The following is a 27,913-nucleotide window of genomic DNA, read 5'->3' on the forward strand; positions in this document are numbered from 1 at the left end:
ACAGACGCTCAAGAGCACGGCTACGTTTTTTGAGGCTTCTGGTATTGTCTGTCTACCAAGGATGTAGCAGTCGGGGCCTGATTCTGTGCATAGTGAGGGGGGCGAAGGTATCCAGGGTGGATGACAGTGAACTGTTGTAGCCAAGTTGGGGCAGGACAAGGATGGAGATTTTATCGTAGACACAATCTGTAGCAGAAAAAGCGAAGGGTGAGGATGGCGAATGTTTCTACGGGTAATGGTTGGAAGGCAAAGAATAGGCAGACAAGGAGAGAGTGAAACCAATAAGGTGGTGATCAGATGGAGGAAAAGGAATATTGGAGAGGGAGTGCATAGGTAGGAGAATATGAGGTCTAGGCAGTTTCCAACAGAGTGAGTGGAAGCACTTGTCCATTGTTTTAGATCAAAAGAGGAGGTTAGGCTCAGCAGCTTAGAAGTAGCAGGAGTGTTAAGATTAATGGGGATGCTGACGTCACCAAGAATGATTGTTGGAATTTCAGAGGAGATAAAGTAGGGTAGCTAGGCAGAGAAGTCGTCAAGGAAGTTTGATACCGGTCCAGGGGGCCGATAGATTACAGCAATTCTCAATGAAACTGGAGAAAATAAAATACAGTGAGCTTCAAATGGAGAGGGACAGAGAGGGGGTGGATGAAGAGCCTGAAAAGTGCTTTGAGGGGTAGGATTCCAACACCACCTCCTTTCCATCAACTAGGCCTGGGAGAGTGAGTCCACAGGAGGCCACCGTAGGAGAGAGAAGCAGGGGAACGAAGGTCATATTATTGAATCCAGGTCCTAGTAATTGCAAGTAGGTTCAAGGAGTTAGTGATAAATAGGTCATAGACAGTGGTGAGTTTATTACAAACAGAGCAGGTATTCCAAAGGGCACAGGTGAAGGGGAGGCTGGCTCTAGGCTTAAGAGGAATGGAAATGAGATTGTGTGGATTGTGGCTGCTATCAGAGGATGGGTTGTGCTGGGTATGTTGGCCGAAGGTAAATGATAGTGGTCCATGATTTGGGGAAATATCTCCAGAAGTTAGGAGAAGCAGAAGGGTGAGAGAGGTCATATGGGAGTGCGACTTATGTGGGGGGACATGTCCCAGTGGCCTGTAGGTTTTATTGGTATATGGGCTTAGAATTGGCAGGAGCTGATGAGTGCAGTAATAAGGTGAAGACAGGAGTGAGGATGCTATATATAAGCTGTGGGGGGGATAAGGTGGGTGAAGGAGTGAGATATTTAGGAGAGGATGCCACTGTGAGAAGGAAAAGTAGGGAGTGCATGATACAGAGTGGTGAGATTGAGAGGAAGCCTGAACGAAAGAAGAAAGTTTGGAGAATTGGGTCACATGTAGCCTGTTTAGTGTTCTGCAGAAGTCTGTTGTGTATTTTCGCTTTGTGCATTCGCTGAAGTGCTGAGCGGAAGTGCAATACTTTATCCAAGATGATAGTTGCCAATGCAATCCCAGCCTGTGCAAACCCCTGCCTGGGCATCCCCTAGGTGAGGCCTGAATTTATAGTGAATTTCGGTGGGGGTATTGCCAATTAGTCAGGATTGCATAGGATGAACACATGGCTAACAGAATGAACTTCTCACACCAAGGCTCACTACAAGACACAGCAAGAGAGCAGAAAGGTCAGTGCCGTAAAGATAAGAAAAGCTCATAATTTAGGTATAGAGACTTTAAGAAAGTTAAATAAACATCATTCTGATATGGACAGAGGTGAAGAATTTGAAGGCAGCATAGATCACCAAAAGCACATACACAGAATTGGCAAGCAGATCCCAGTTTCAATTAAAGGTGGAAGTTGTGGTTAAGCTGACACATACACAGAATTAGCAAGCAGATCCATCTGTTCATGAAAATGATCTTTTTTTCCCCAAGTCTGTGGAGTAATGTGCTTTTCATATCAGACAATATTGCATTCTATGTGAAAAGGTCCTTTCCTTTGAGCAGATTGTGTTCCTACAAGCTGATGGCAGCAAAGTTTTTCTGTCACTACAGGCTCATCATATGTATTTCATTATGTCCATGTTTACCACTGTGGCTTCATTTTCTTTTTTTTTTTTTTTTTCTTCAATTTTATAGAACATGTCAAAAATCTAAATATTTTATTTGTGAAAAATGTGTTTCCTGTAACACTGCCTTTCTGTTGTAAATCAACTGGCTGCTGCCAAAATAGACTCCATTTGCTGTATTATTAAAAATTAAAAAAAAAAATTATATTCTCTATCCCTATTGTATACTGTTTACCTTCACAATTTTATAAGTGACTGAAGGAATTTAATAATTAATTTTTTTTATTTATTTATTTTTGTACGTTTTTGAAGTTTTACAGGACAAATAATGAACGGCTTCTAATTTTAAAGCAATAGTAAACTGCAGGTGGTTAAAAAAAATAATTCTAAATAAAATTTTCCCTGCAAGGCAATGCCATATTGTGCTAATATGCATTGCATACTAGCATATTGTGAGAAACTTGTCTCAGAACGAAGCCCTCCAGCGCCAAATTGTCAGTTCTGAAAGGGCAGACAACTTTCCCCGATCTTTCTTCTGGGTTTGTGGCCTATGGCTGCAGACGTTTAAGGCAGGAGGCTTAAAGGTCCGGCACTGTAAGTCAGCCAAACCTTCAGAGAACATTCACCAGTGATGTCGTTGGCTGCATGCACTCTGTTTAGGAGATATTCAGAGTACCTACAGGTAAGCATATATCGCATATGTATATATGGTACAAGTGGTGTAACACAGTTTACTACAACTTTAATAATGAATTTGAAAGGTGTTTCTGTTGGCTTTTTACTTACTCTAATAGGGAATATGTTGCACCCCTGTGCTTATAAACATATTTGTCTTTTTACCTTTTTTTATTTTCATCTTACCCAATTGTTAAATTGTACATGAATTTAGAATATGTAATTCTAAGTACTTTGTTCAGATGTTTTTAACAATCCTGTCTTCTGTAGTAAAAGATCTACCCCTGCCAAGATTTTTGGTGTCTAAAAATGAACATGATTCAAGACATCCAGTTGCCCACAGCGCAGATGGAGACAACTCCTCTTACTCAGGGGTCATTCCACCTCCCCCTGGAAGAACACAAGTCAAAAAAGGTTCTGTTAGTCATGATGTGATTCAGACACGTGGTTCAGCAGAACAGCAGGTAATGTGAAGTTTTTAGTGATCTATTAGACATTCAAGTGATATTCTATTAGATCAAAAATGATTTGATATTTTCTTGTTTTGTTAAACTATATTTAAGTATATATGTACTCCTAATAAGTGACTCTATTGATGTGTCTCTAAGGTACTTTTTAAGTTTGGTTTTCAGATTTAAATCGTCATCAGAGAAGTTTTCCTTTTTAATATTTAATAATCTTTTTTTGTTCATTAATGGACACTAATCTGAGACAATTGGAGTATACAGCTGCCTACAGGAGGCTTTTGATGCTGGTAAAAAAAAAAAAAAAAAAAAAAACAACCTAGGACAGCCAGGTATAACCCTCCTACTGCCAGCATGCTTTTCATTTTCTGCTAGTGCCCTAGGAGAATGGACATAGGTTAATTTTTTTTTCTCTTTTCAACCAGTCCTGCAGCATTAGATCGCTCCATCTCATGATGCACTAACAATATTCAGTTTGCAATGTCCCTCCTAAGGGGCTAGACACCAGTAGCCTGGAGTCCGCTCACACCCAGGAGTGTCTCCATAGCTCCGTCAGCTGTGGCTCCCTCCTCTTGTCTCATACTGCGGGATTCTCTGCATCTGTGCTAAATTTCATAGGCCACTTCCAAATATATGCTCACTCAACGCATAGACTGTAGACATAGTTCTGTTGGTTCTACAGAATCTTTCTCTGACATTCCTGCAGGTATAGCATTCTCTGATCCTTCTCGTATACTTTGACAGTGTCTCTCAAACCCTTTAATGGATGACTTTGTTCCTCAGGAGCCTCAGTCAGCTGAAATAGCTCCCAGACTAACAGATACTATATGGACTCTGATCGAAGTTGTATGGCTTTGAGTTACAATTTAAAATGGCGAAGCCTGTAGCTTCCACTAGTGCTGTGTCCAGCCTAAGCTCCCTCGAAGGGCCCAATTTCCAAACTTTCCCAGTACACTTCTTACTTTAGCCTGTTCGGTGCAAAGACTGAGACATGTCTGACAAGTTATTTACATTTCCCAAATGCTTTGCAGACCAAAAGCCATTTGAGGATTTTCATCCTGGAAAAGTGGGCTGTTCCCACTGTGGATCCAGCTATATCCTGGCTTAACAAAACACTGTCTAACTCCTTGAGAATGCTCCAGATTTTGGGGATCCCAGTGGTAAATATTTGGAAACTTTTCCAAATTTGTTTTTTCACTAGCGGACTCTGCTGTTCAATCTGCTTTAGCTGAATTGTCAGCCTTCAGACCTTAGGGGATTGGGGGTTGATGCAGTCGATCCGGCCACAGTCCTAACTGACCCTATAGTTGTAGAGCACTTAGAGCTTTTAGCCTCAGCCCTGCATTGTTTTGATGGTTTGTCTCCTATCTGTCAACATAAGGAAATCCTGTGACTAAAATATTGGTCTACTGTATAGCTATGCAAAAAAATGCTTGTTACACAGGCCTTTTAATGGCAAACATCTTTTTGGTGCTTTGCTTGACTGTCCTCATAAAGGACATCACTGGTGGTAAGAGTACTTATTTACAACAGAAGCCTAAGGGAGGAACATACCGTAGTACAACCTCAGACCATGGGCCTCTAAACCCATAGACAGGTCCTCTTCAGCATGAAAGGACGGCCATGTTTTCCAGAGTGGGGGATATCTGTTGGTCTTTGTGGACACCTAATCATAAAACACCTTGTATTTGTGGTTAAGAAACATAGTGTCCAGGGGCTACAAACTAGTGTTCTGTTCTCTGCTCAGGTTGGATAACATGAAGCAATCTGTGCCTTTGCAGAGGTTAGCAGATCTCCATTGTGCTTTTGCAGGCCTTTTGAACCAAGCAGTTTTTGCAATTTTGTGCTAATGCAGAAAAGGTTTTAGCGGTTTTACTTTAAAATAAAATGTCTTCTTAGAGTGCAAAAGCTCCACTTAGTCAACCAAATCTATCCCAGCCTCTCTTCACCAGGGAGACTTTCTGGCCTTGCTGTGTATCAAGAATACATATTTTAAGTTTCTGCTTCCTTTCACTGTCTCTCCCTTTTTGTTGTGGGCACAAGCTTCGAGTATGTAGCCCTAATTTTTTTGTCCTATTACCTGCACCTCGAGTGTCTACGCTCTTAGGGTTTTCCCATTTTTAGAATACCTAGAAAACCACTTGTTTAGGAAACGGTCAGCTCAAACTCTGATGTGATGCACATAGTCCATACTCAAAAAAGGTTGTTGGATTCTGTACCTTTTTAGCTATTGGTCCTGGAACTGACACACCAAATCTTGTATCTGGGTCTATTCTTAGGCAAGGCCTTTTTTTCTTCCCCAAGAAATCTTCTGATTTTCTGTTTTTATAGACCTCAACTCCTACAGTTCAAGAGCTGTCCAACTCTGGGAATCTACATGTGATTTTTGGTGTTGATGGTAGTTCCCTTCAAGGCAGAGACCCATTTACTTAGTTGTATTTCAGACGCCTGCAACACAGCATCCTATCATCTTGAGACAAAAAAAAAATGTTCAGTCTCCAAACCATCCTTTTCACCTGACACCCAGAGCTAGGTCTTCCTCTAGATTGGTAGCTTAGGAAGTTAGCTCTGGAGTTTGGAAAATCCTTCCTCCTACAGTCTTGGAAGGTCCTCAGAATTGATGCCAGCCTGAGGAAAAATCCAAGACACCACATTGGTGCAAGGGAATTTGTTGACAGGAATTATGGAGCTACAAGCAATTTGATTGTGCCTACAACATTGGACACCTGAACTATAACAGGCACATCAATTACTAGGGAAGGCTTCTAGCCTGGACAGAACTCTATGTGGACAGTTGGCTACCGTATTTCTCAGATTACAAGTGCCTGGACCTGGATGAGTGGTCCCAACGCCCTGAAGTGTTCCAGAACTTGTCACAGGTGGGGCATGCTGGAAGTGTAATTCCTGACTTTCAAGTATTACACCAAACCGTACGGACTTGTCTCCATTGTTAGAGATCCTCTGGCAGAAGCAGTCAGTTCTCTTGTTACTCTGTAGGATTAGTACAGCCTGATCTACATTTCTGTTTCTAAAGCATCTACCTCGACTGCTTTTATATGTTTTGAGAAGGAGGATATTTTTGTTTATCATAGCTCTGAAATTGCCCAGGTAGATGTGGTACTCTGACCTGATCGAACTTTTGGCGGACACCCTGTGAGATTTTCTATATCTATATAAATTTTCCATGCTTAAAATAGCTGGAATTTTTTTTTACAGTACAGCTTGTAAGGCCTCATAGACCCTGGACTATTTACAGCTGCTTCTAGGGGCACCTGGCGTGTGTGTGGTTGTGTTCCTTCTTTTTTTTCTTCTTCCCCACCCCGCCTCTAAACCCCCTACATGTTAGCCGTGCACACATGGGCGTTGAGGAGCATTTAGCAGGAAAACAAAAACAGTGAGTGCATCCAGGAGCAGCAGAGTTTGGGCATAAAAAACACTTCAAGCTCCTAAAAAGCTGCTAAATGTACCTAAATGCTAGTGCATGAATTAATTTCAGTGGCTAGAATAAATTATTCTGGCCAGTGAAAAATGAATGCCTAAGAGCTTGACACCTGTAAGCTTTAGACTCTTTGCAAAAAAAAAAAAAAAAAAGAAAAGCTGCTGGCTTTTAGGAGCATAAAAAATAAAATTAAATAAAAATCCTGTATGCATGAGGCCTAAGGTCTACTGTAACTCATTGGAAGCTTCTTTCATCTGGTGTGGGGAAAGTAAGTTTCTCCTTAAGAAATAGGTGGGATGAATCCTAACCTTTTTGCAATCTGGTTCAGATTAACATTTTGGCCTTGAGCCGCATCAAGGGACAAATATTGTTCTTCAATCTTTTTTCAAAAACCACTTAATTCCAATTCTGTAGTCAAGACTTTTGTACAGATCACCTGTTATTTAGTTTTTCCTGGGTCTCTGGGATTTAAATTTATCAGCTCTTCAAAGGCCAGATTTTTAAACCCATCAGGAATATTCCCCCCTCCAGTCTCATTGATAAGGTTTCTTTCCTTGTTGCCATCATCTGCTGAGATGGATTTCTAAAATGGATGCCTTGTGCTTTTAAACAACCCTTTTTGGTCTTACATAGCGATAAAGTAGTATTCAGACTTGAGCCTCCTTCCTTCCAAAGGTGGTTTTGCTTCTTTACTTATTTGTGAAGCACAGTTCGTCAATCACTCTGTCCAACTTCAGTACATCAGGAGGTAGTTTCCCTTCACTCTCTGCTTGTGGTTCGTGCTGTATATTTTAGCCACTTCTACCGTTAGACTGACGCACTTTGCCATTCTTTTACAATCACTGTAAACCTGCTTCTCGTTCCCCTATTTCTCAGACTCGTGCTATTCAAGCTTATGGTCTCAACGGTATGGTTCCACTTTTGTCCTGTCAAGGTGCATTCTATTAGATCAGTGAGTGTGCTTTTTTTTTGTTTTTTTTTTGGCTTTAAAGCTCACCACACATTAAAATCTGTACAATTACCCTTCAAACTATTGACAACTATTTAGTGCAAGGGCCTGCTGATTGGATACTAATTTGATTTTGATAGTTTAGCTAGCTCCTTCTATTACATGTGTGCTATTAAAAAAAAAAAAAAAAAAAAAAAAAAATTAATAAAAATCAAATGATTGTAGAAAGATTTGTATGGTCAGATTGTTGGGCATCAGGTAACTGTTTCCCAAATTTGCAAGGCTGCCACCTAGTCTTCTACTCACATGTTTTCTAAAATTTATTAGGTGGATGTTCAGGCCTTTTCTGATGCCAGCTTAAGGCATAAGGTCTTTTGGGTAGATCCTTGAGTTGCAAGCTGCCCCTGTTTTTATGCTGTTTATTATGGGAGTGTTGCCATTTTGTTTGCTGTTACCCACTCCTCAGTGGGACTGCTTTCAAAATGTTTCAATTGTTTAAGATTTACTGAATCCTGTATTTCTTAATGAGGAAAATTCGATTTTTGTTCTTATCGTGAAATCGGCTTCTTAAAGTTCATTAAGGGACACCGGTCCCACCTCTCTGTGTTTGTGATCTAGTCCTGCTGAAGCATGATGGCAGTGGCAGAAGTTATACCTTGCTGGTCAGCAGCTTTTGTCAGTGTCAGAATTCTCCTGTAGATGGAAGTACAACCAAATTGTCTCAGATTAACTGAATCCTATATCCCGTGATGAACTTCTATGAATTGATTTAACTGTAAGTACAAGTATTCTGTTCTCTTTGATGGACAAAATATTGGAAGCACAGAAAAAAGCCTGCAGTTACTTGCAGGATCTCCATGCAAAAAATTCTGTTACTGATTCGCAAAGTATTTTGTTTAAGAAAATTGTACAGTGAGGTAAGATATCAGTCATACTTAAAACTGCTTTTCTTGTAAATTCCAGGACACAGCCTGTCTTCATCTCCTTTACGATATGGTTATACTCTCATGAAATAACTGTACGGCACTATATATTAACATATGCTAAGTAGATAATTATACAATTGTAACAAATAATAAACCCATAAAATCATTGGTACTTGGAATTGGTGGGGGGGGGGGGGGGGGGGAGTGAAAAAGTAATTTGTGATAATCAAAGTCCAATAAGTTATTCTTCTGAAAGGGAAAAGCAATGAACCAAAGGCATTTACACTTCACCACCATGAACCTTAGTGGACAAACTCTACCCTCTTTTATTAGTGGGAATGCTTTAGCAGTCCCAGTATTGTTGTGTTTTTTTTTTTTATTTATTTATTAATAATAATAATCATCATCATCATCTTTTTATTCGGTAGGTTTTTTGGCTCTGCGTAACTTCTGCATACTTTCAGCTATTAAAGCCATTCAACTTTTAAAATGTTCAGCTCTTTCAGCTGGTGTGTCCTTCAACTTTTTTTCTACTATTTATACTTTTTAAAATATTAAGCTTTTTAACACTCTTTTTGTCAATGAGAGCATGCTTAAAATCTGTAAAATCTTCTTCCGCTGCCAAAAGTTTCAGCTCCTTCATACTTTCACCTACAGATGCTAAACAAACTTTAAAATGTTCACAAAATATTCAGCTATCTGGCTATATCTTTTCAGTTTGCTATCTTTTACAGTTTTTGTGAAAAAGCAGTTTAAGTTTAGTGATTTTTCAGAAAATTTCATTCAATTTAGGGCGGCCAGGCTTTTGTTGTCGGTGTTTTTTTTTTTTTTTTTTTCCTCTGTGGTTACCAAAGCTTCTTATACACAGTGATGGGCAGTGGGGGAGAGCAGAGACGCACCATGTACTGATTTATAATAGAGCAATATGATGGGCAGTTTTGATGGGGGCAATATGATGGGGCAGTTTTGATGCTATTAAGCATTCCCACGCATTTTCTCCAGGAAATGCATTTTCTAGTGGACCTTAAGATTATAAAAGGTTTGACAGCCAGGTCCCTCTAAATAGCTGGAATGAGCTACAATGGGGGATTCAAACTCTCCCACTCAAACAAAAGAGAACATGGGGCTCTGTCACTGTGTGTGTTTGTGTTTTTTTTTTTTTTTTTTTTTTTATATTATAATCCTGCTCACCTTTTAAAAACTTAAAACACTCTTCAGTAAAATGCGGAGCAGGGACACTGACACGGCTCACTGCACTGACTGAATCCAACTGACCGCTTATGATTCTATCAGAGTAGGACCATCGTCGCAAGATCGTTTTATTTTGCATCACTACCAAGGCTCAGCGGTCTGCCCTACACTTGACATCCTCAACTTCATCAGGAGCAATGAGCCCCGGAGGAGAGACTATGACCTTGCGGCCGCCTTGTCGGGATGAGATCCTGAGCTGTCCCTTGGATTCAGCCAAAGCTGGGCAGGTGTCCCTGCTCCTTCCTTTTTATTGAAGAATGTTTGTTCATACTGTGTTAATGTGAGTGGGATATTTAATAAATATTTGGGTTTTCAAGAAACACAGGGATTTCTTTTTCTTAGTTGCAATGCTGATGATATATTCATGCTGGCTGTTTTGGAGAGTGAGCCCGACTCCTCAATTGTAGCTCATCCTGACTATTTAAACGGACCATGCCTTTGGGTGCTGTTTGTGGTAGTGGAGTGTACACATCTTCACTTTTTTTTTTTTGGCGTTTCCTTCGGATGACTTGCCAGTTGACACTGGACCCTGTGGAACGTGACCCTGCACAGTGACATATTAGCTTGTGGACCAGTAGGGTCTAGGGGTAGTGATTCCCAGCTGGGGAGTGAAGGCCCTTGTGGCATTGCCTCCTGTGATGGGTGAAGAATGGACTCACTAGGGGGTGCTGCAGCATGGGTTGGTGAGTGTCCTGGTGGAAATCCCTGCTGGTCCTTTTTTAAGGGCAGGGAGCACTGGCAGGTTGTGTGAAATTGATACCACCTCCAGGTAGTGAGGAACCTGGGCACAGTCCCCCCGTGCAATGTATCCCCTGGGGGTTAGTTTGCTCCATGTGGCTTTGACTCCCACGTATCTGGTATCACTAGCTTCCATTAGTTCCTTTTGTGACCGTGAGTAATTTATGAACTGCTGTTGCTACGATTCAGCAGCAGCTTTCTGGAATATTTGCTGGCTTGGGCTTCCTTGGTTTCAAATGGGAACATTTCCGCTCTCAAACCCCCGAAGATTGCTCACGTGAGGAATCTACTCCTGAAAAACCCCATGGTCAGAGTTTTGAATCTAAAAGGTCTGAGTTTTCTCGCAGAAATTATTCAGACTAATTTTGGCTCTTTTGGCTTTACTTCTCCTGTGATGGGGTGGTTGGGTTTACAGAGAGCTGACCGTCACCAGCTTTCTGCTCAAGGGGCCCTGAGAACCGATTGATCAGTGTGGTTTGTTTGCTCAGTTCTCAATGTTAGAGCCAGCAGGGGACAGTTAAGTATAAATCGGCAAAGAAATAAAACATACCTCTTTTAAGCCGCCAATTCTCGAGCCTTCCATTTGAAAGATTACAATCCTTTCCTGTACATTCTCATTTATTTCATTTTGCTTGGAACAAGGATAAAATGGATGCATATGGGATCATATTTTCGATACCCTGCTGGGTTTTACATCTGACTCTGAGTTACATTGAGTGCAGTGGAAAGGGCTCCCTCCTAGAGATGTAAAGGCCTGGACAAATTCGGAAAACAATTTTTTTATTTTTTTCCCCAAAAAATAGAAAAAAGGAAAAAATATTGAATATTTTATTTTAACATGATGAATAAAATATGTTAAGACAGGGTGTTAAACTATTTTCCAAATTTAAAAAAAAAAAAAAAACTTGATACCAGATTATTCGAATTTCTGTGAGTGAGGACAAAAAAGTCCTAGGTAACAAACTGAACCCTCCAATGCAAGAACAGTATGCATTGCTTCCTTTAGGAGGTGCTGTGCTGCTATTGTAACAAGAAAAAGGTTTCAGTTTTGCTTTTGCATGTTAGTGGGTGTGTATGATTTTGTTCTGTCCTCTTCACTAGGCCTCAAAAGCATTGGAAGAAAATACAGAGCAACAAAAAGGACCTGAAAGTATATACTTAATTAAAAAAGCATGTGCAAGAATGTGGTCTTTGTTTGGAAACACTCGCACAAAGTCAAGAAATAAACTGACATGTGAGGGTGTTTCTAAGCTTGTTTCTAAGTTTTTAGAAAAATTGTTACTTTTTGGTTTAGAAAATTTGTTTTGTGGAGGCTTTTTGGCTGTTCCACATAAGCTAGTAAGCAGTTCAGGAGATTGTTGCTCCCTTTGTTACAAATAAATATTATAAAAATGTAAATTCTGTTTGTGATAATTGTTTGGCTACACTATATTTTTAATATACTAGTTGTGATAATTTGATGCCAATTCAAATTGTCCATAGTCATATTTTATGAAAGTAACAGATTGATTTTTTTCAGAGCTTCAAAATTTCTGGAAATTTTACTTCTGTACTCCCTCCTCTTTCCTCTGCTAACCCCCCCCCCCCCCCCCCTTGTGGTTGTTTTTTTTACTTTTTTTTTTTTTTGCTTTTGTTTGTTTCTCCCATATTTTTCCTTTCCTTGGTTGTAAAGGAACGGGGCTGCAGCGTCCTTGACAACCGTTGACTCATTCAGCTGTCAGTGAGGTTCCACTGTTGACAGCTGAAGTGTAAACCAAGTCCCAGAAACTGGAGCTGTCAACAAAGTTTTTTTATTGAGACAATGCATGAAGTGACATTACAACTGTACAGAATATACATCCAACATCTGCAGGTCACCACTCATGTAAGATGGTCAATATTGTCCAAACATCTTGTGAACTAGTACTCGGTACTATATCTGATAGAATAGTAGGGAACACTCTGTTTTAGCTTTCAGATTTGATTAGTCTGAGCACCTTTTAAATACACACACACTAACGATTTAAGTTTTGGGCACCTCCAGGTCATGTGTATTATGTCGCCTAGTTGTGCTTTACATTTTGGGCATAGAGGAGAATCTCTTATCCCCCAATCGTATAGTCTCTCAGGCGCTGTGTGGTATAAATAGCTGTGACAGCCTATGTGACGCCGAGATAGAGACTGGGATTGATTCCAAGGCCATATCCCACTGATCCCAGTCAATGCCCCCAATGTCAGCCACCTATTTTGCTCTACACTTCAAAGAAGCTGGATCTTGGATAGAGGACAATAGAGTTGCATATATTTTAGATATTAAACCCTTCCTTGCATCGGCTTAAAGGATCTCCAGCAGCAGAAAAGAGGTGGTCCCTGACAAAGTGTGTGTGTGTGTGTGTGTGTGTGTGTGTTTTTTTAATTTTATTTTTTTTATTTTTTTTGTCTCTGCAGAGCATGCCTGAGTTGGAGGTATTGGTAAAAAAACCTTTTGCGGACAGTGAAAATTTGGCGCTAAGCTGTGCAAAAAATTATATTCCAAAACAAGAGAATTCTGGGTATCCAGGGTTATTCCACAAGGAAGTAAACCCCAAAGGGCCCTCAACAGACGGGGGGCCCCTCGGAAAGCCTTCCAAACCTTTTTGAGGAGGGGAGGAGGGGGGCACACTCAGCAAATCCATTTCCATATGAGAGCCGGCCTTTAGTTCCAGGTTGTTCTGGGTCACTAAATGTTACTATGGGGTCGTAGTTACTATTTCGGCCCCAGCCAGCGAATTGCTGCATTTGGGAAGCCAAGAAGTACATTTTAGGGTGGGAAACTACCAAACCCCCTTTGTCCTTTCCATACTCTAATAGATGCAAACTAATCCGAGCCCCCTCACGTTTCCAGATGAGATCAGGTGTCTGTGTGTCCACCCTCTTGAAACACATATTAGAAATCCACATAGGGGAATTGTGAAAGATGTACAAAAGTTGGGGAGCCCATACCATTTTGGTAAGATTCACGCTTTCTACTAGGAGAGGGGGAGTTTACATCAACTAAGGCAATTTCTTTCGTTCAGTGATGGACACAGTACCTTTAATCTTGACCTTGGGGTTATATGGCCACCTTCAGAAAAAGACTAGGCAGAACATGTAAAAACAGCAAAACTGCATAGTACCGCCCAGGGGGTGGTTCTACTGGCTATAACCCCTCACCCTGCTTCCAGCAGCTCCGTTTTTTTTTTTTCTGCCTAGTGTAGAAGGACCTGGCTCCCAGTGGGGACCATTGGGCCTGGGAATTTTTTTTTTTTTTTTTCTGCTTTTTGATTCCTGTGATCTACAATCAACAGCTGGGCTGGGTGACAGGCTGGATAATATAGATCCTGATAGTCTTCCCAGCCTGGCAATCGAGTGTGAGCAGACCTTAGCTACGCGTTGGGTCGGCCAGGACATGCCCCATCTGATCCAGGGGCGGCGTTGAGCTATATGCTCCGGGGCACCCATATGACCAGGCTACTGCTGTTCGTGGTGCAGTGGCCGACAGCCAACCCGTACTTTTCGGGTGATGGGTCTGTCTGTGGAATGCGTCCAGCAATCCCAGCAGGAGGGTGAAGTATGGTTCCACCTATCTAGGCAGGATGGAGCAGCTGGGCATTCCCTGGGAGGTCGACTAGGGTCTCCCTCTCCCTGTCCCTTTCCCCCCCCTCCTCATTCTAGGGGCTGCTGTGTGACTGGGATAGGAGGTGTGGTGCACGTACCTGGCCAGGTGTCCCCTGGGGGCTCTAGGTCCTGGCAGGGGGCTGCGCTGGGTGGTTGGTGGTCTGCTCGTTGTTTTTTTTTATTTTTTTTCCCCTCATTTTAGGCCATGGTGGTGTATGACATGGGCTTTTTTTTTTTGTTTTTTGTAGCCACAGCCAGTTTTTCTTAATTGCCCATTTTCTGGAAGTCCGGCGGCCATTTTCCTGGCGGCTTTAGATACGGCCCCCTTGCTCTCTAGAGCCTCAGTATCGACCTGTGGTGCTACGTCGCCTGATTTGGCTAAAATACTGGTCTACGGACCAGGCATCTAAGAAAGCACTGGCTGATTTACCCTTCCAGGGGGAGAGGCTATTTGGAGCTTCGCTGGATGAGATTATTAAGAATGTTACTTGGGGAAAAAGTACTTTGCTCCCACAGTCCAGGAAGGGTAAGGAGCCACGCATAGGCAGGGTCAGCATTTCCAGTCCGACAAGGTGCCCGCTGAGGGACAAAAGCATCCCTGGTTTTGCAAGCCAAACAAACCTGCAATAAATCTATTGCCACATGAAGGTTTGCCCCCGCCCGACTCTCGGGTGGGGGGGGTCGCCTTCGGGAGTTTGCAGCCCGGTGGTGTCACGGATTACGCCCCGTCCACGGCGACTAGCTAACCGCGACGTGTGTTCTGTGATGGGTATATGAGAAACTAAGGGAGTAAGGGGGAACTTATACTGAGCATGTAAGATTGGCTGTGGTACTTTCACAGCCCGCGCTTTCTTTTAGCCACCACTAGAGGTAGACTCCACTCCAATCCAGCTAGATGACCACACACAGGCAGATACGAATCTTGTATACAATCTGGTGCACTCCCCAAAGATTGGGGAGCAGTCTAGCAATTACTACACACTTCTATGGTTCCTCCAGCTATCCTGCAAGCTTGAACCCCAGTGTTAATCACGCTTCCCACTATCGCCACACTCCATACACACAATCTATAGCCTTCCACCACCCAACAGTTTGTCCACAGACTGACCTGCTGAGCTATCACACACGCAGATCTCCATCTGACATATCTGTTATCTTGCAATCTGCCAACACGCAGTGCAATTGCATACCGGCACGTAACATAGACCCTACTTAGGCACTAAAATACCCTCTCCATAGATGAGTCCTAGCTTGGTGCACAGAAGTCACTTGTTAATTTTTATCGTTTAATATCCTGAAAGTGGGCAGTGCATAAAAGATATACAAAGAAAAAGGAGTTACTAAAAAAGATACAGAAAGACACACCATTGCCAATTTGCTATGAAAAAAAGGATAAAACAGAAAAACTTTACCGAAGTCTATTCTTGCGTAGAAGCATACTGGAACATGTGCGAACTCCCCAGTTTCGAACTGGCTTCCTGGAAGAACGATGTCCATATCTCCAGGCTACCCAATTTATTTAAATATAGATATGGGCTGGACTTTAGCCCTTGGCCAATCAACCCTGGGGGGTGTTCCTGTCTCAACCTACAGGATGTTTTGTGTTCTGAAATTACCAGAGTTGAACTGGCCCAGAACGGCACTGATTACTGGGTCATGGATAGGATTTCCGATTACCAGTGCATCAGTCCGATCGCGACAGTCCCAATCACTGTCTGCCTGCTGCCATCAGGCTCCATATAATGGTTTTGTGTGGTTCTCTAGGATTCCACACATGCTACAAATACAGAGTTACATGTACGATCAAAAGGAATTATTTTCATCTCTCTGCCGCTAATATTTTAGCTTTTGAGAGATGCAATAGGTTCTTTAGATCTGTTGATGTTACTCAGTTTGCAGACCGGCCAGGGCCTTGCGAATGCCCTCTGCAGATCCGTGTAGCAGATAAATGACTAGGTAAAATAACTAGCAGTTTTCTTTGAAGCCTCAGGAAGGTGGCAATCTGACACTTTTTTTTTTTTTTTTTTATTTATTGCACAAAATAGTAGTATACAGAGCAGTACATCACGAATATAAACACCGCCGACAACCGGGGAAATCAACATGCATTAGTAGCAATGAACCTGTACATGTCCATATTCACACATTTGAGCCTTCAATGTCTACACCTCATACACTAAAACATATGTGCATTTTTTTTTTTGGTTTTAACAAACATAAAAGTAAACCAAACCCCTGCATAACCACAGGAAGAAGAAAAAAAAAAACCCTACCCACCCAAGAAAGTGTCTGCTTTCCAGATTTATGTTCAGCAAATACTGAGAAAAACTCCCCCTGTCTACTTCAAGAAGTATATCCACTGTCATGTCCCCGTCTCATCTCCAAGGCTTAAGGAGTACTTCTAGATATCGCACTATGCTATCACGCCTCTTCTGCCAATGTACCGTATATACTCGAGTATAAGCCGAGATTTTCAGCCTCTTTTTTGAGGCTGAAAGTGCCCCCCTCGGCTTATACTCGAGTCATCGCCGTCTGACTGCTCGATCAGCGTATCGAGCAGACAGACGGCGGACATACTACAATTTGAAAGCCGCGCCTCCGCCTCCGCCTCCGCCTGTGATAGGCGGAACACTGAATTTCCCAGCAGCCTGTGTTCCGCCTATCACGGACATCGTCTCATCCTCGTCCGTAGTACGAGGATGAGACGATGTCCGTGATAGGCGGAACACAGGCTGCTGGGAAATTCAGTGTTCCGCCTATCACAGGCGGAGGCGCGGCTTTCGAATTGTAGTATGTCCGCCGAGGCGCCGACGAAGAGCGGCGATCCTGGCAAGGCACGGGACGGAGGCAAGGCACGGCACGGCACGGGACGGGACGGAGGCAAGGAGGCAAGGCACGGCACGGAGGCAAGGAGGCAAGGCACGGGACGGAGGCAAGGAGGCAAGGCACGGGACGGAGGCTCGGGACACAGGTAGGCTGGACACACACACACACACACGGACACACATGGACACACACAGGGATGGATGGATGGAGACACACACACACAGGGATGGATGGATGGATGGAGACACACACACACAGGGATGGATGGATGGATGGAGACACACACACACAGGGATGGATGGATGGATGGACACACACACACACAGGGATGGATGGATGGATGGACACACACACACACAGGGATGGATGGATGGATGGACACACACACACACACAGGGATGGACGGACACACAGGGATGGACGGACACACAGGGACGGACACACACACAGGGATGGACAGGCATGTCTCACCCTCGGCTTATACACGAGTCAATAAGTTTGCCAGTTTTTTTGGGGGTAAATTGGGGGCCTCGGCTTATATTCGGGTCGGCCTATACTCGAGTATATACGGTATGTTCAGAGTCAACCCATCAAAACCATACCTTCCTAAATTTCTTAGGAGCCCCTCTAGCCTCATATGCAATTTTATACATCAGCACATCCGCATTTATGACCACCTTCCACATCCCCAGTGTCGTTCCTCGTGTATCCACCGTTTGGCAATGAGTTTCCTCGACCCAAAAAACTCCTGAGGAAAAGTTTTGTGTGCCCATTAATCGCCTCTTCCTCAAAGATCCCAAGAAGACATCTCAAAGGAGAGCAGATATTTGGCATATGGAAGTGATCTGTGACCATAGCGGTCTCACTTTTTCGCAGTCAACCATATATAAAAGTGCCTTCAGCCCCCCCCCCCCCCTGCTTTTGTGGCAAATTGGTGTTTCCCTCCTCTGCATTCAATAAAGTCTAGCCGGTGTATAACACTGTTGGTGAAGGTAACGAAACTGAATCGTTTGGTCAGTGGAGAAGACGACAGACAACAAATATGTGCCCATTACCTCCTGCCACATCTCCTCAGACAACTCCGGGACAGCCACCACCCATCTCATTCTAGGCCTGAAGTAATTACTCCCGGACCCACCACTCCATAATACCTAGAAATTTTCTTGGATCAATCAGAACCTTCTCCAGGTCTGTGTTCTGAACCCTGGTTTCATCAGCCCCAAACTGTGCGATCCCAGCATGATGCAGTTGTTCATATCTAAAAGCCCAAAACTTTGGGACGCCAAACCTTTCCCTCAGTTGTGCAAAGGTACAGAGACGATTATCCTGGTATATTTGATGTAAGTATATTATGCCATATTTAGCCCAGGTGCTTTGCCCATATGGTAGCGTAAGGAACTCTCCCATGGTTTTATTACACCACAGAGCACTATTTGGGGATAACCACAGGGGGTCAGCTTTCCTCCATTGTGAGCATAGGTGAAACACCCTCCCAGGCAAAGCTATAATCGATCCCATCTTCCTCCCTGGAATCCCCTTCCTATACAAGATATTTTGTAGAATTTCCTGTGAGGTGGCAATTGGAGCCTCCAGCAGAACTTTGGCGTTTGCGGAAAAAGTCGCCAGTGTAGGAAGATTAATTGTGATGCCATGAAGTAGGACCTCAAATCAGGAAGGGCCATCCTACCCATTCTAATCAGGAGCTTCAAAACTGCCAAGGAAACCCTGGGCGCCCTGGAACCCCACAAAAAGTTCACAATAATGGAGTCAATCTGCTTAAAGATTTGCAGTGTCACATAAGTTGGGGAGTTCGAGAGAATGTACAGAAATTTGGGAAGAAAAATCATCTTAAAAAGATTTATCCGTCCCATCTAAGTGATCGGTAAATTCTGCCATCTCTGCACCTTCCCCCGAAAGTTCATCATTATTGGCACAAAGTTTGTCTCAAGGAATTTAGAGATGGGGAGCTGAACCTCTATCCCCAAGTATTTAAAGGAGGTAGACAACTGGATGGGGAAATCCGTTGGCACCACCATTACCTCATCAATAGGGAAGAGGGATGATTTTTTTTTTCCAATTAATTTGAAATCCGGAATAATCCCCAAACTCCTGAATCAATCGGTAGGCTTCAGAAAGTGATGGCCCAGGATCCTGCAGGTACAATAGCATGTCGTCCGCATATAGAGATACTCGTTCCTTGAACTTCCCTAAGCGCAGACCCTTCAATCCCTGAGCGGTCCTCAGCTTAATGGCTCAATCTAATCATTGATTCTGTGTACAAAAGCCGCGCCCATGAGACAAAAACAGGACCAAAGCCATAGGACTCGAGGAGGTGCAACAAAAACTACCACTCCGAGTCAAAGGCCTTTTTTGTATCCAGGGAGGCCACTATTCTAGTCCCGGAGTTGTCATGAGTTGTCTGTAGATTCACAAAGTCTCCTGACATTCATCAATGCACATCTGCCCTGAATAAAGCCAGTTTGGTCGGGACCCACCAATCTAAGAATAACTGATTGTAACCTAGCGGCTAGTATTTTGGCGAGAATCTGTGTCAACATTCATAAGCGAGATCGGACGATAGGAATCACATTCCCAGGAGTCCTTTGCCCCTTTGGGGATCAAGACAACCAAGGCTTCTCTCATAGAGGGAGCTAGTCTACCATCCGACCTCGCAGCATTGAACGCTTTCAACAATCTAGGGGCCAAATCAGTCCCAAAAGTGTTGTACCATTCCGAGGGGAGACCTTCCAAACCCGGGGACTTCATAGAGGGGAAATAGGCAATCGCTTTCTGCACTTCCACTGTAATACTGGTTTCCAAAGCCTGGCTGTCCTCCGACAACTTGGGTAGGTCAATACCTGCTATATGTCAAGAGATTCTCCATCCCCAGAGGAGTACAAGACCTGTACAGTTCTTTGTAAAGTTGCACAAATACTGTCAGGATGTCAACTCAGTCACATATTTCAGTTCTGGAATTGTCATATATCAATTTAATATAGACAGGAACATAGTCTGGTCGCGCCAAGTATGCCATGAGTCTGCCATTCTTGTCGCCAAATTCAAAGATGCGCCTCCGTTGTGCGAGGTTAAGTTTTGTGGTATGGTCCGTTTAGAACTGTCTTGTACTCCCTAGTTCTGGCCTGTAAGGCCAGTAATCTTTCCCCATTAGGGTCCCTAACATATTCTGCCTCCGCTAATGTCGCCTCCATTTCTTTAAGTAGAATGGTGGAGGACAACTGTTTCTTGAAACCCTGTACTTCAGTCAAACCCTACTCGGAGAGTAGAGTAGCTTTAAAGGCCTCCCAATGAGAGAGGATTCAGAGTTAAGGTTTTCAGCCCAGAAGTGTTTGATAGCCTCTGCACACTTAATCTTGATATACTCCTTCTGCAGCCAGCTGGCCTCCATCCTCCAAATGCATAACCCTGGTTTTGGTCCTAGGTCAAGCTCAAGTAGCATAGGGGAATGATCTGAAAGGGCTCTGGGCAGATAGGTAACTCCCTTGACCAATGCCATACCGTCACACTCCGTGAGGATAGTGACTATTCTGGAGAGGGTTTTATGCATTTCCGAATAGCAAGAGAGTACTCCTTTTTTTTTTTTTTTACATCAGGATGATGAAAATGCCAAACCTCTCTAAAACCATGAGTAGACATCCAGCCAGCAAGGGGGGCCGGTGCACCAGTAGTCGCTCCCAGTCTTTCCAGGGCCGGGTCAGACACTGAATTAGTCTCCCAGTATGTAGATCCTCCCTTCCTCCACCTCATGGGTAGCCTGCAGCACATCATCCATCCAAGTGTGCCAGCTAAAAGGGAGGAGGAACATACAAATTCACAATCGTTAGAAATCTGTTCATCACTTGTATCACTAATATAACAAATCGCCCTTTAATGTCCGTTCGGACTGCATGTATTGATATGGGCAAAGCCTTGGTAACCAGCATGGAGACCCCCCTAGCAAACGATGAATAGATAGCATGATATGGCCCTGCAATATGAGCTCGTTTCAAGGAATGAACCCTGGATCCCTGAAGATGAGTTTCTTGTAGTAGAATTATGAGGTTCATTGATTTTTGATTATATCAAAAAACATAAACTCTTAAAATTGGAATTAAGGCCTCTAGCATTCCAGGTCAAAATCTTAAAGGAGACCTCCATGGTTGATTTTAAGGAAAGAAAGGAAAGGAAAAAATAGTGGGCCTGAAACAACTCCAGAGCTCCATAGTGAACATGACTTATACCAGAAAAATAATCCCCTGTAAGCAGACCAAAGGCGGACATTCTCAACCAAAAGCAGACATAGAATTCCCAACATGGAAAACAACCCAGCCCAACATGCCAGGTATTTTATTCCCTAAACCTTAGTTCACTTAGGCAGCGAAGATGCGACTTAAACAGTCACATGGGCCAGGTCACCTCGGTAACCCTGCCTCGCCGTGAGTCCCAGCTCAGTTCTCCTGTCAAGAAAAACAAGGAAAACAAAAACTGCTTTTCTCAAAACAGTATCTTGGTTTACAGCAGCAAGAGCAGTGTATGTATATATTGCAGACGGAAGTCTATGGGAGCACCAATAATAAAACGGGGGGCCTGTGCTGTTAGCTCCTATCAGAAAAAAGGTTGCCAGCCAAAAAAACATGAAGAAATTGTTATAGACCAGGCATTTAAAACTTGTGCAAAGTCAACACTTTAATACTGAAAAGCAGAGGTAAATAACAAAGCAAGGGAAGCTTCCAGGTATACCTATTCTGTCAGCCCCAGTATTTCTCACAGCCAGTACTTGTTGCATCCACTGTATATCAGGGCGGACAGGGAAAAGCTCTATCCCTGTGGCATCCGCGTGTGTCCAGCCAGTCCGAGGCCACAGTGGGATTGGTAAAAAAGTAGGTTTTACCATTTTCCACTACAAGCAACTTAGCTGGGTATAGCATACTGTATATCGGGCCGAGGTCTTTCCAGTCTTTTCTTTACAGGTAAGAAGGAAGCTCTCTGCTTCTGGGTGGCAGCTGAGAAGTCAGGATAGATTGATATTCGATTGCCCTCAGCCAGGAGCTCAGGGTCGGTTCTGGCCCCACGCAGGATATTCTCCCGGTCCCGGATGTGAAGCACCTTGGCTATCATAGATCTGGGGGGGGGGGGCCTCCCTTTGGGGGTGCCCGACCTGGTATACGATGAGCCCTTTCAATAGCACACATACTGGTAAGTCTCAGGTGCCATTTGCTCAGTTAGCCATTTCTCTAAGAATTTCTCGGGGTGCCTCCCTTCCATTCCCTCAGGGAACCCCACCAGTCTTGTATTGTTCCTTTGCATTCTATCTTCCATGTCAGCCATCTTTAAAGTGTGTTCAGATAATACTTTTTTTGTCACCTGTGCAACGGTGTTTAATGGTCTGACAATATCTTCCAGGGAGGCAATGCGGCGGTCAGTTGTCTGTGCTTTCTCCCTCAGCTTCTGCATATCATGTTTCATAAGAGAACTCCAGTCTGAGCTCCTCAAAGTGGTCAATAAGCTTATTCTGACATCACTGTATGGACGCCATTATCTGTGTCAGGGATGGCCCATCTACCCCCTCCACTTCCTTGTGAGCACTGGCCCAGCAATCAGTCATCCTGTCCAGGGATCTTCCCCTTCTCAGCTGTCTCCCTTTGGGGCTTAGGACTCACCCTGTCTTGTGCGGGAGATGCCCGCTGTGGGGCCTCTACAGATCTCTGCAGCGGTGGCCAGTCGTCGTCCTCCCGCGTGTCAGCGCCATTTTGGGAGCCCCAAGCAAATTGAGCCAGCCATTCTCCGGTCGATTTGGCTTAAGGGGGGGCCGTACTCTACCATCCCTGAAGGTGCCCTGAGGGTCCCAGCACGCATCCCCAGCAGCAGATCCCGCCGCTCGCACAGGATCACTGCAGGATAGTCAGTCTGCTGACGGAGCTCAGGTCCTGGACTTCCTCACATGTTGCGTGCTGGCTCCGCCCCCTGGCAATCTGTTTAATCTAATGGGAGCTTTTATTGGCATCTAGGTGTCCCTTCGATCCTAGCAAACTGTTTGTCTTTTTCAAATGCTAATGAAAAAACATATGTGCATGACTGATATAGAATACTATATTTTTAATAACCCAGAATTAAACTACATCTACAATTACACTACTACAGATCACATCACATCTTGCTAAGGCAAAACTATCCTACGCTTACATTTTCGTTACGGGTGGGCCTCCCTCCTTTCCAACCATTGGATCTGCAAACTGGTTTCATCAGGCTACAAGATAGTGTCTTGTCCACCAAACTGATTTTTTTTTTTTTTTTCCCCCCCTCCAACCTTCATCATCTTCCGGCTCGTCGGGAAGCCCTGTTCGGGGCAGTACAGGACCTGCTACTGCGTGGATCTGGATGTTAAGGTCTTCAACGGCTTTGTGAAAGTACAAAGGTTCAGGATGAAATCAGTTCGCTCTGTTTGCTGCACTCCATCAGGGAGATTTCTTGGCGTCCTTGGACATCAAGGGCGCATACTTGCATGTCCCCATATGTGTCGGGCATCAGAGGTTTCTACGATTTGCAGTAGGGGACGAGCGCTATCAATTTGTAGCTCTCCCTTTTGGCCTGGTGTTGGCACCAAGGTGCTAGCCCCAATTCTGGCATTGCTAAGGCAACGAGGGATCGCAATCGTGGATTACCTGGACGACCTCCTTCTGAGAGCAGCTTCCGCCTCAGAATTAAGGGAGGATGTGGCGATCACCCCATACAGACTCTTCGAGCATTTGGCTGGGTACTGAACCTCCAGAAGTCGGTGTTGGTGCAGACTCAATGCCTGGAGTACCTGGGCTTGATTATGGAATCCTCAGAGGCGAGAGTCTTTCTCCCTTCAGACAAGCTGCAGACTCTTCAAGCTGCGGTGAAGTTGTTGGTGTCCCGCAGGTGGTCGTCGCTGCGTTTTTGCATGCGAGTTCTGGGTCTCATGGAAGCCACTCACAGTATCACCCAGGGGACTATAACCCCTCACTCTGCATCCAGCAGCCTTGTCAAAAAGCATTACAGAGAGAGGGGTTATAGTCAGTAGGACCGCCCCCTGGGCGGTACTGTGCAGTTTTGCTGTTTTTACATGTTCTGCCTAGTCCTCTCCTGAAGGTGGCGATATAACCCTAAGGTCAAGATTAAAGGTGCTGTCCGTCAATGAACTTGAGGAAAGGATTTTACGGTGAGTAAAAAAATTTTTTTATTTTTTACCATTGTCTATCTAGCCATGGGCCCAAATTTAGCCGGAGGTAACCAGAGGGGTCTGGGGGCAATATTGCACCCAAATATATAAATGAGTGGGTAATGGCTATCTGTCCAGCGCCAGTGGGCAAAGACTTATTAAGTGGGTCTAGAGGCATAAGAATTGATTTTGACCAGTTAATAGAGAAACCGAGAAGTCCCGAACTTGATAACATCTCCATTAGCGACTGTAAGGAGGGGGCTATGTCACCTAAATAAATCAAAGCGTTCTCTTCTCTTCCAGGGGACCCCTATGAATCCCTACTATTTCAGGCATATTGTCAATTAGTATTCCCAGTGGTTCCACCGCCAGTGCGAATAGCAGAGGGGAAAGTGGACACCCTTGACGGGTGCCCCTAAAACAGTGCCAATGGGGGGAGGGGTGGGGGTTATTGTTAATATGGAGCCTAGCCCTGGGTGCAGAGTAGAGGACCCTCACCCAATTTATGAACTGATCCCCACCCCCAAGCCGGAACGGTATCAAAAACCTTAGCCACGTCCAAGGATAAAATTGTCCCTACTTCCGGGATTATCATTATTATTATTATTATTATTATTATTATTATTATTATTATTATTATTTGTAAATTAAGGAATAGTCGTCTGATATTGTCCGCCGTGGAGCTAGTGGGAATAAACCCAGATTTGTCCCTGTGCACCAACCCGCCAATTAATCTAGAGGGCCTGGTAGCCAGGAACCTAGCCAGTAGTTTGACGTCTGAGTTTAACAAAGAGCTAGGATAAGAGTGGGAGAAGCCTGTCCTTTCCTGGTTTGGGAAGCACCACTATGATGTCCTCCTTGTCAGGACTGGGCTCAGCCCTTCCTTCTGAGCTGGCCACTTAGCTGACGGCTAATTGCCGTCTCCTATCTCTTCACAGTGATTCACCTGTTGATGATATCCTGCTCATCAGTCCTGCCCACTTAAGCTGTCCAGCCCAGATGATCTCTGCCTTGGTCACATCTCAAGAGATGCTCTCCTGTGGTCATGTTAGACTTGCTTGGCTGACATTCCTTCTGGCTCCAGATCCTGCTTGCTGTTCTACTACGCTCATCTCTGGCTTCCTGATGTTTTGGCTTGTCTGACTATCCGTTCCTTTTCCTGAACTCTGGCTATGTCTTGACTACATTTACTGTTTACCTTTTTTTATGATTAAACAAGTGAGATTTAACTTTACTTCTGTCTCCGTCTGATTCATGGTTTCTGACAGTAGGCGAAGGCTATGAATTCAGAAGATGTAGTCAATCCACTTGGTAATATTTTTTTCCAGATTGGATGAGCAGGATCACCGCATTGGATCAGTTTGCTATGGCATTACAAACACTGAGTCGCACGGCTCACCTGGAATCTCCTACTGTGGCTGCTCCAGTACAACCTGTTGCAGGCCATCTCTGTGCAGGCAACCGCCTCGAGTATTACTTCTATAAGGGTTATGTCTGGTTCCGCTCTGCTTCCCCAGCGATTTGGGGGCGATCCAGTTCAATGCAGAGTGTTTCTCAACCAGGTTGAGATATACTTTGAGATGTTGCCCCAGTCGTTTTCCACGGACAGAAGCAAAGTAGGTTTTGTGATATCTTTGCTTTCTGAGAGAGCCTTGGCCTGGGCGAAACCCTCTATGGGAGATGCAAAAATCTGTTGTCTTGAGCTACCCTGAGTTTGTGGCTTCCTTTTAAAAGTGTCAGGGATAAGTGTCCCCTGACTTTTTGATATTCTCATATTTGAAGAGAATGCATACCCCCTGGTACTAAGGGAATTTAAGGGTGAACTTTTGAAGACGCAGTATTTTGGAAACATAGAAAAAATGTAATTCATAAAACAGTATGACGGTCAAAGACAACAACCATACACAAAGTAGTACATAATATCCATGTATAGTATATGAGAAAAAAAGCACATTTTGGGAGATTGAAGGTAAATCCCTTCAGCGTCATGAAGGGGATGATAGTTGGAAATACTCTGAAATACAGAAGACAAAGTCTGATCTTCCAGAATACAACAGAGCAAACATTGTGTCAAACATGGAAACATTGCAGCCAAACAACATGCACATACCAATACTACATTCGTGGAATTGAATGTTTGTTAAAAAGATTGTTAGGATGGCGCTGAGCAAATATGGGTACACATATCCAGAATGAAGAAAATCACCAAATAAAAGGCAAATACTCAAGGCTCGATCTCTCACAAGGGTCCCCAAAATAGGTCCGAGCAGCAGACTTGTACATGTCAGCATGTAGCTGGGAATATCAGCACTACGGGAAAAAATATATTCCTTTAACAATGAGTTTTGTATAGGTTAGAGAACAAAACTGCATGTATGTAAACATTGCCTATATTAGGATAGTAACTTAATCTAGCAGTTGTCCAATCTAACCGATCGATTGAGAACTGGAAAATAAATCCAATTCCAGTCTCTTGGATTGCTACTCTAAACAAAACTGAGAATAAGGGAAAAAATACTCTAATTGCATATGCAGCATATTTATCTTTTGCCTTGATGAGGAATGTTAGCGTTTGTCTCTTATGGGAACCCCAGAGCAGCAGCGTCCGCGCTGATGGCCTTTCAGTCAGACACCGTTGTCACAGGAAAGGAAGCATTGCTGTTAGCATAGCAACCAAATTAGCATGCTTGCAATAGCATACAGATGGCACAAATGCAGCGCTTGTCATAAAAAGGATATGACAGCATATATTATGTTGCCTGTGGAAGAAAAGAGGTCAACTAATAACGCCAACACAGACATAATGGCACGCAATATACCTGCAAATGCGGAGGGTTGCTGAGGACAAAAAGAGGAACCCCAGAGTGGGATCTGCATGACACGCCCCAAACACCCGACATGAAGAAGGGGGTTGGGAGGGCGCCATGCAGACCTCGCCCACCGGCGCAAAAAGAGGTAGCAAACGTGGAGGGACAAAATGGCCCAAGTTAAGGCTGGAACCGAACCAAAACCCACCACGATGCCCCACAAGACATGGGCCCATCTCATAGAGGGAGGGCACCTGTGCACCAGGCGACAATCAAAAGAGCCAAGGAGTAGCGGGCAGGAAAGTTAACCCTAACCTCAAAGTGGATAAATGTGACCGAAAGCTGAACCATCCGATAGTAGAAGCAAATGTTCCCACTTCCCAGGTAGGTTTGTGTATGATGGGGCACAAGAAGTCCCCATCGCCTCCCCCTGCACCTGGAGATAGTGGGAACCATCAAAAGAATAGACATTGTGTTAAAAATATATTCAAGCGCCACTCTATTATAAATGTATTGAGTTTGCGATTATCACTTTTTTTTTTTTTTTTTATCCCATAGGACTTATATTCCCATATTTCTAGCTGCATGCTGACTTGTACGAGTCTGCTGTTGGGACCTATTTTGAGGATCCTTGTGAGGGAATCTCTCGAGCCTTGAGGATTTGCCTTTTATTCAGTGATTTTCTTCATTCTGGATATGTGTCCCATATTTGCTCAGTACCATCTTAACAATCTTTTTAACAAATATTTGATTTCATGAATGTAGTATTTGTTTGTGCATGTTTTTTGGCTGCGATGTTTCCATGTTTGACACAATGTTTGCTCTGCTGTATTCTGAAAGTCTAGACTTTGTCATCTTCTATTTCAGAGTATCTCCAACTATCATCATCTTCATTCCCTTGAAGAAGGGATTTATCTTGAATCTCCTGAAAAGTGTCGAGCCATAGAAAAAGTGCTTTTTTTTTTTTTTTTTCTCATATACTATACATGGATATTATGTATTACTTTGTGTTGGAATATGAACAGCTGAGGG

At 43.7% G+C, this 27,913-nt stretch overlaps 1 protein-coding gene across 4 annotated transcripts in view; it reads left to right on the top strand.

Annotated features, from left to right (window-relative positions):
• The window catches only part of REPS1 (RALBP1 associated Eps domain containing 1), a 294,648-nt gene that overhangs the window by 52,334 nt on the left and 214,401 nt on the right, over positions 1-27,913 (top strand). For all 4 annotated transcript variants that reach the window (XM_077486747.1, XM_077486746.1, XM_077486749.1 and 1 more), the window contains exon 3: positions 2,957-3,150. In XM_077486747.1, the coding sequence (XP_077342873.1) occupies positions 2,957-3,150 (194 nt within the window). The remainder of the gene's footprint in view (positions 1-2,956; positions 3,151-27,913) is intronic.

The sequence above is a fragment of the Lithobates pipiens genome, unplaced genomic scaffold (assembly GCF_037356315.1).
Source record: "Lithobates pipiens isolate NorthernLeopardFrog02 unplaced genomic scaffold, aLitPip1_a1.2 Scaffold_18, whole genome shotgun sequence".
NCBI lineage: Eukaryota > Metazoa > Chordata > Amphibia > Anura > Ranidae > Lithobates > Lithobates pipiens.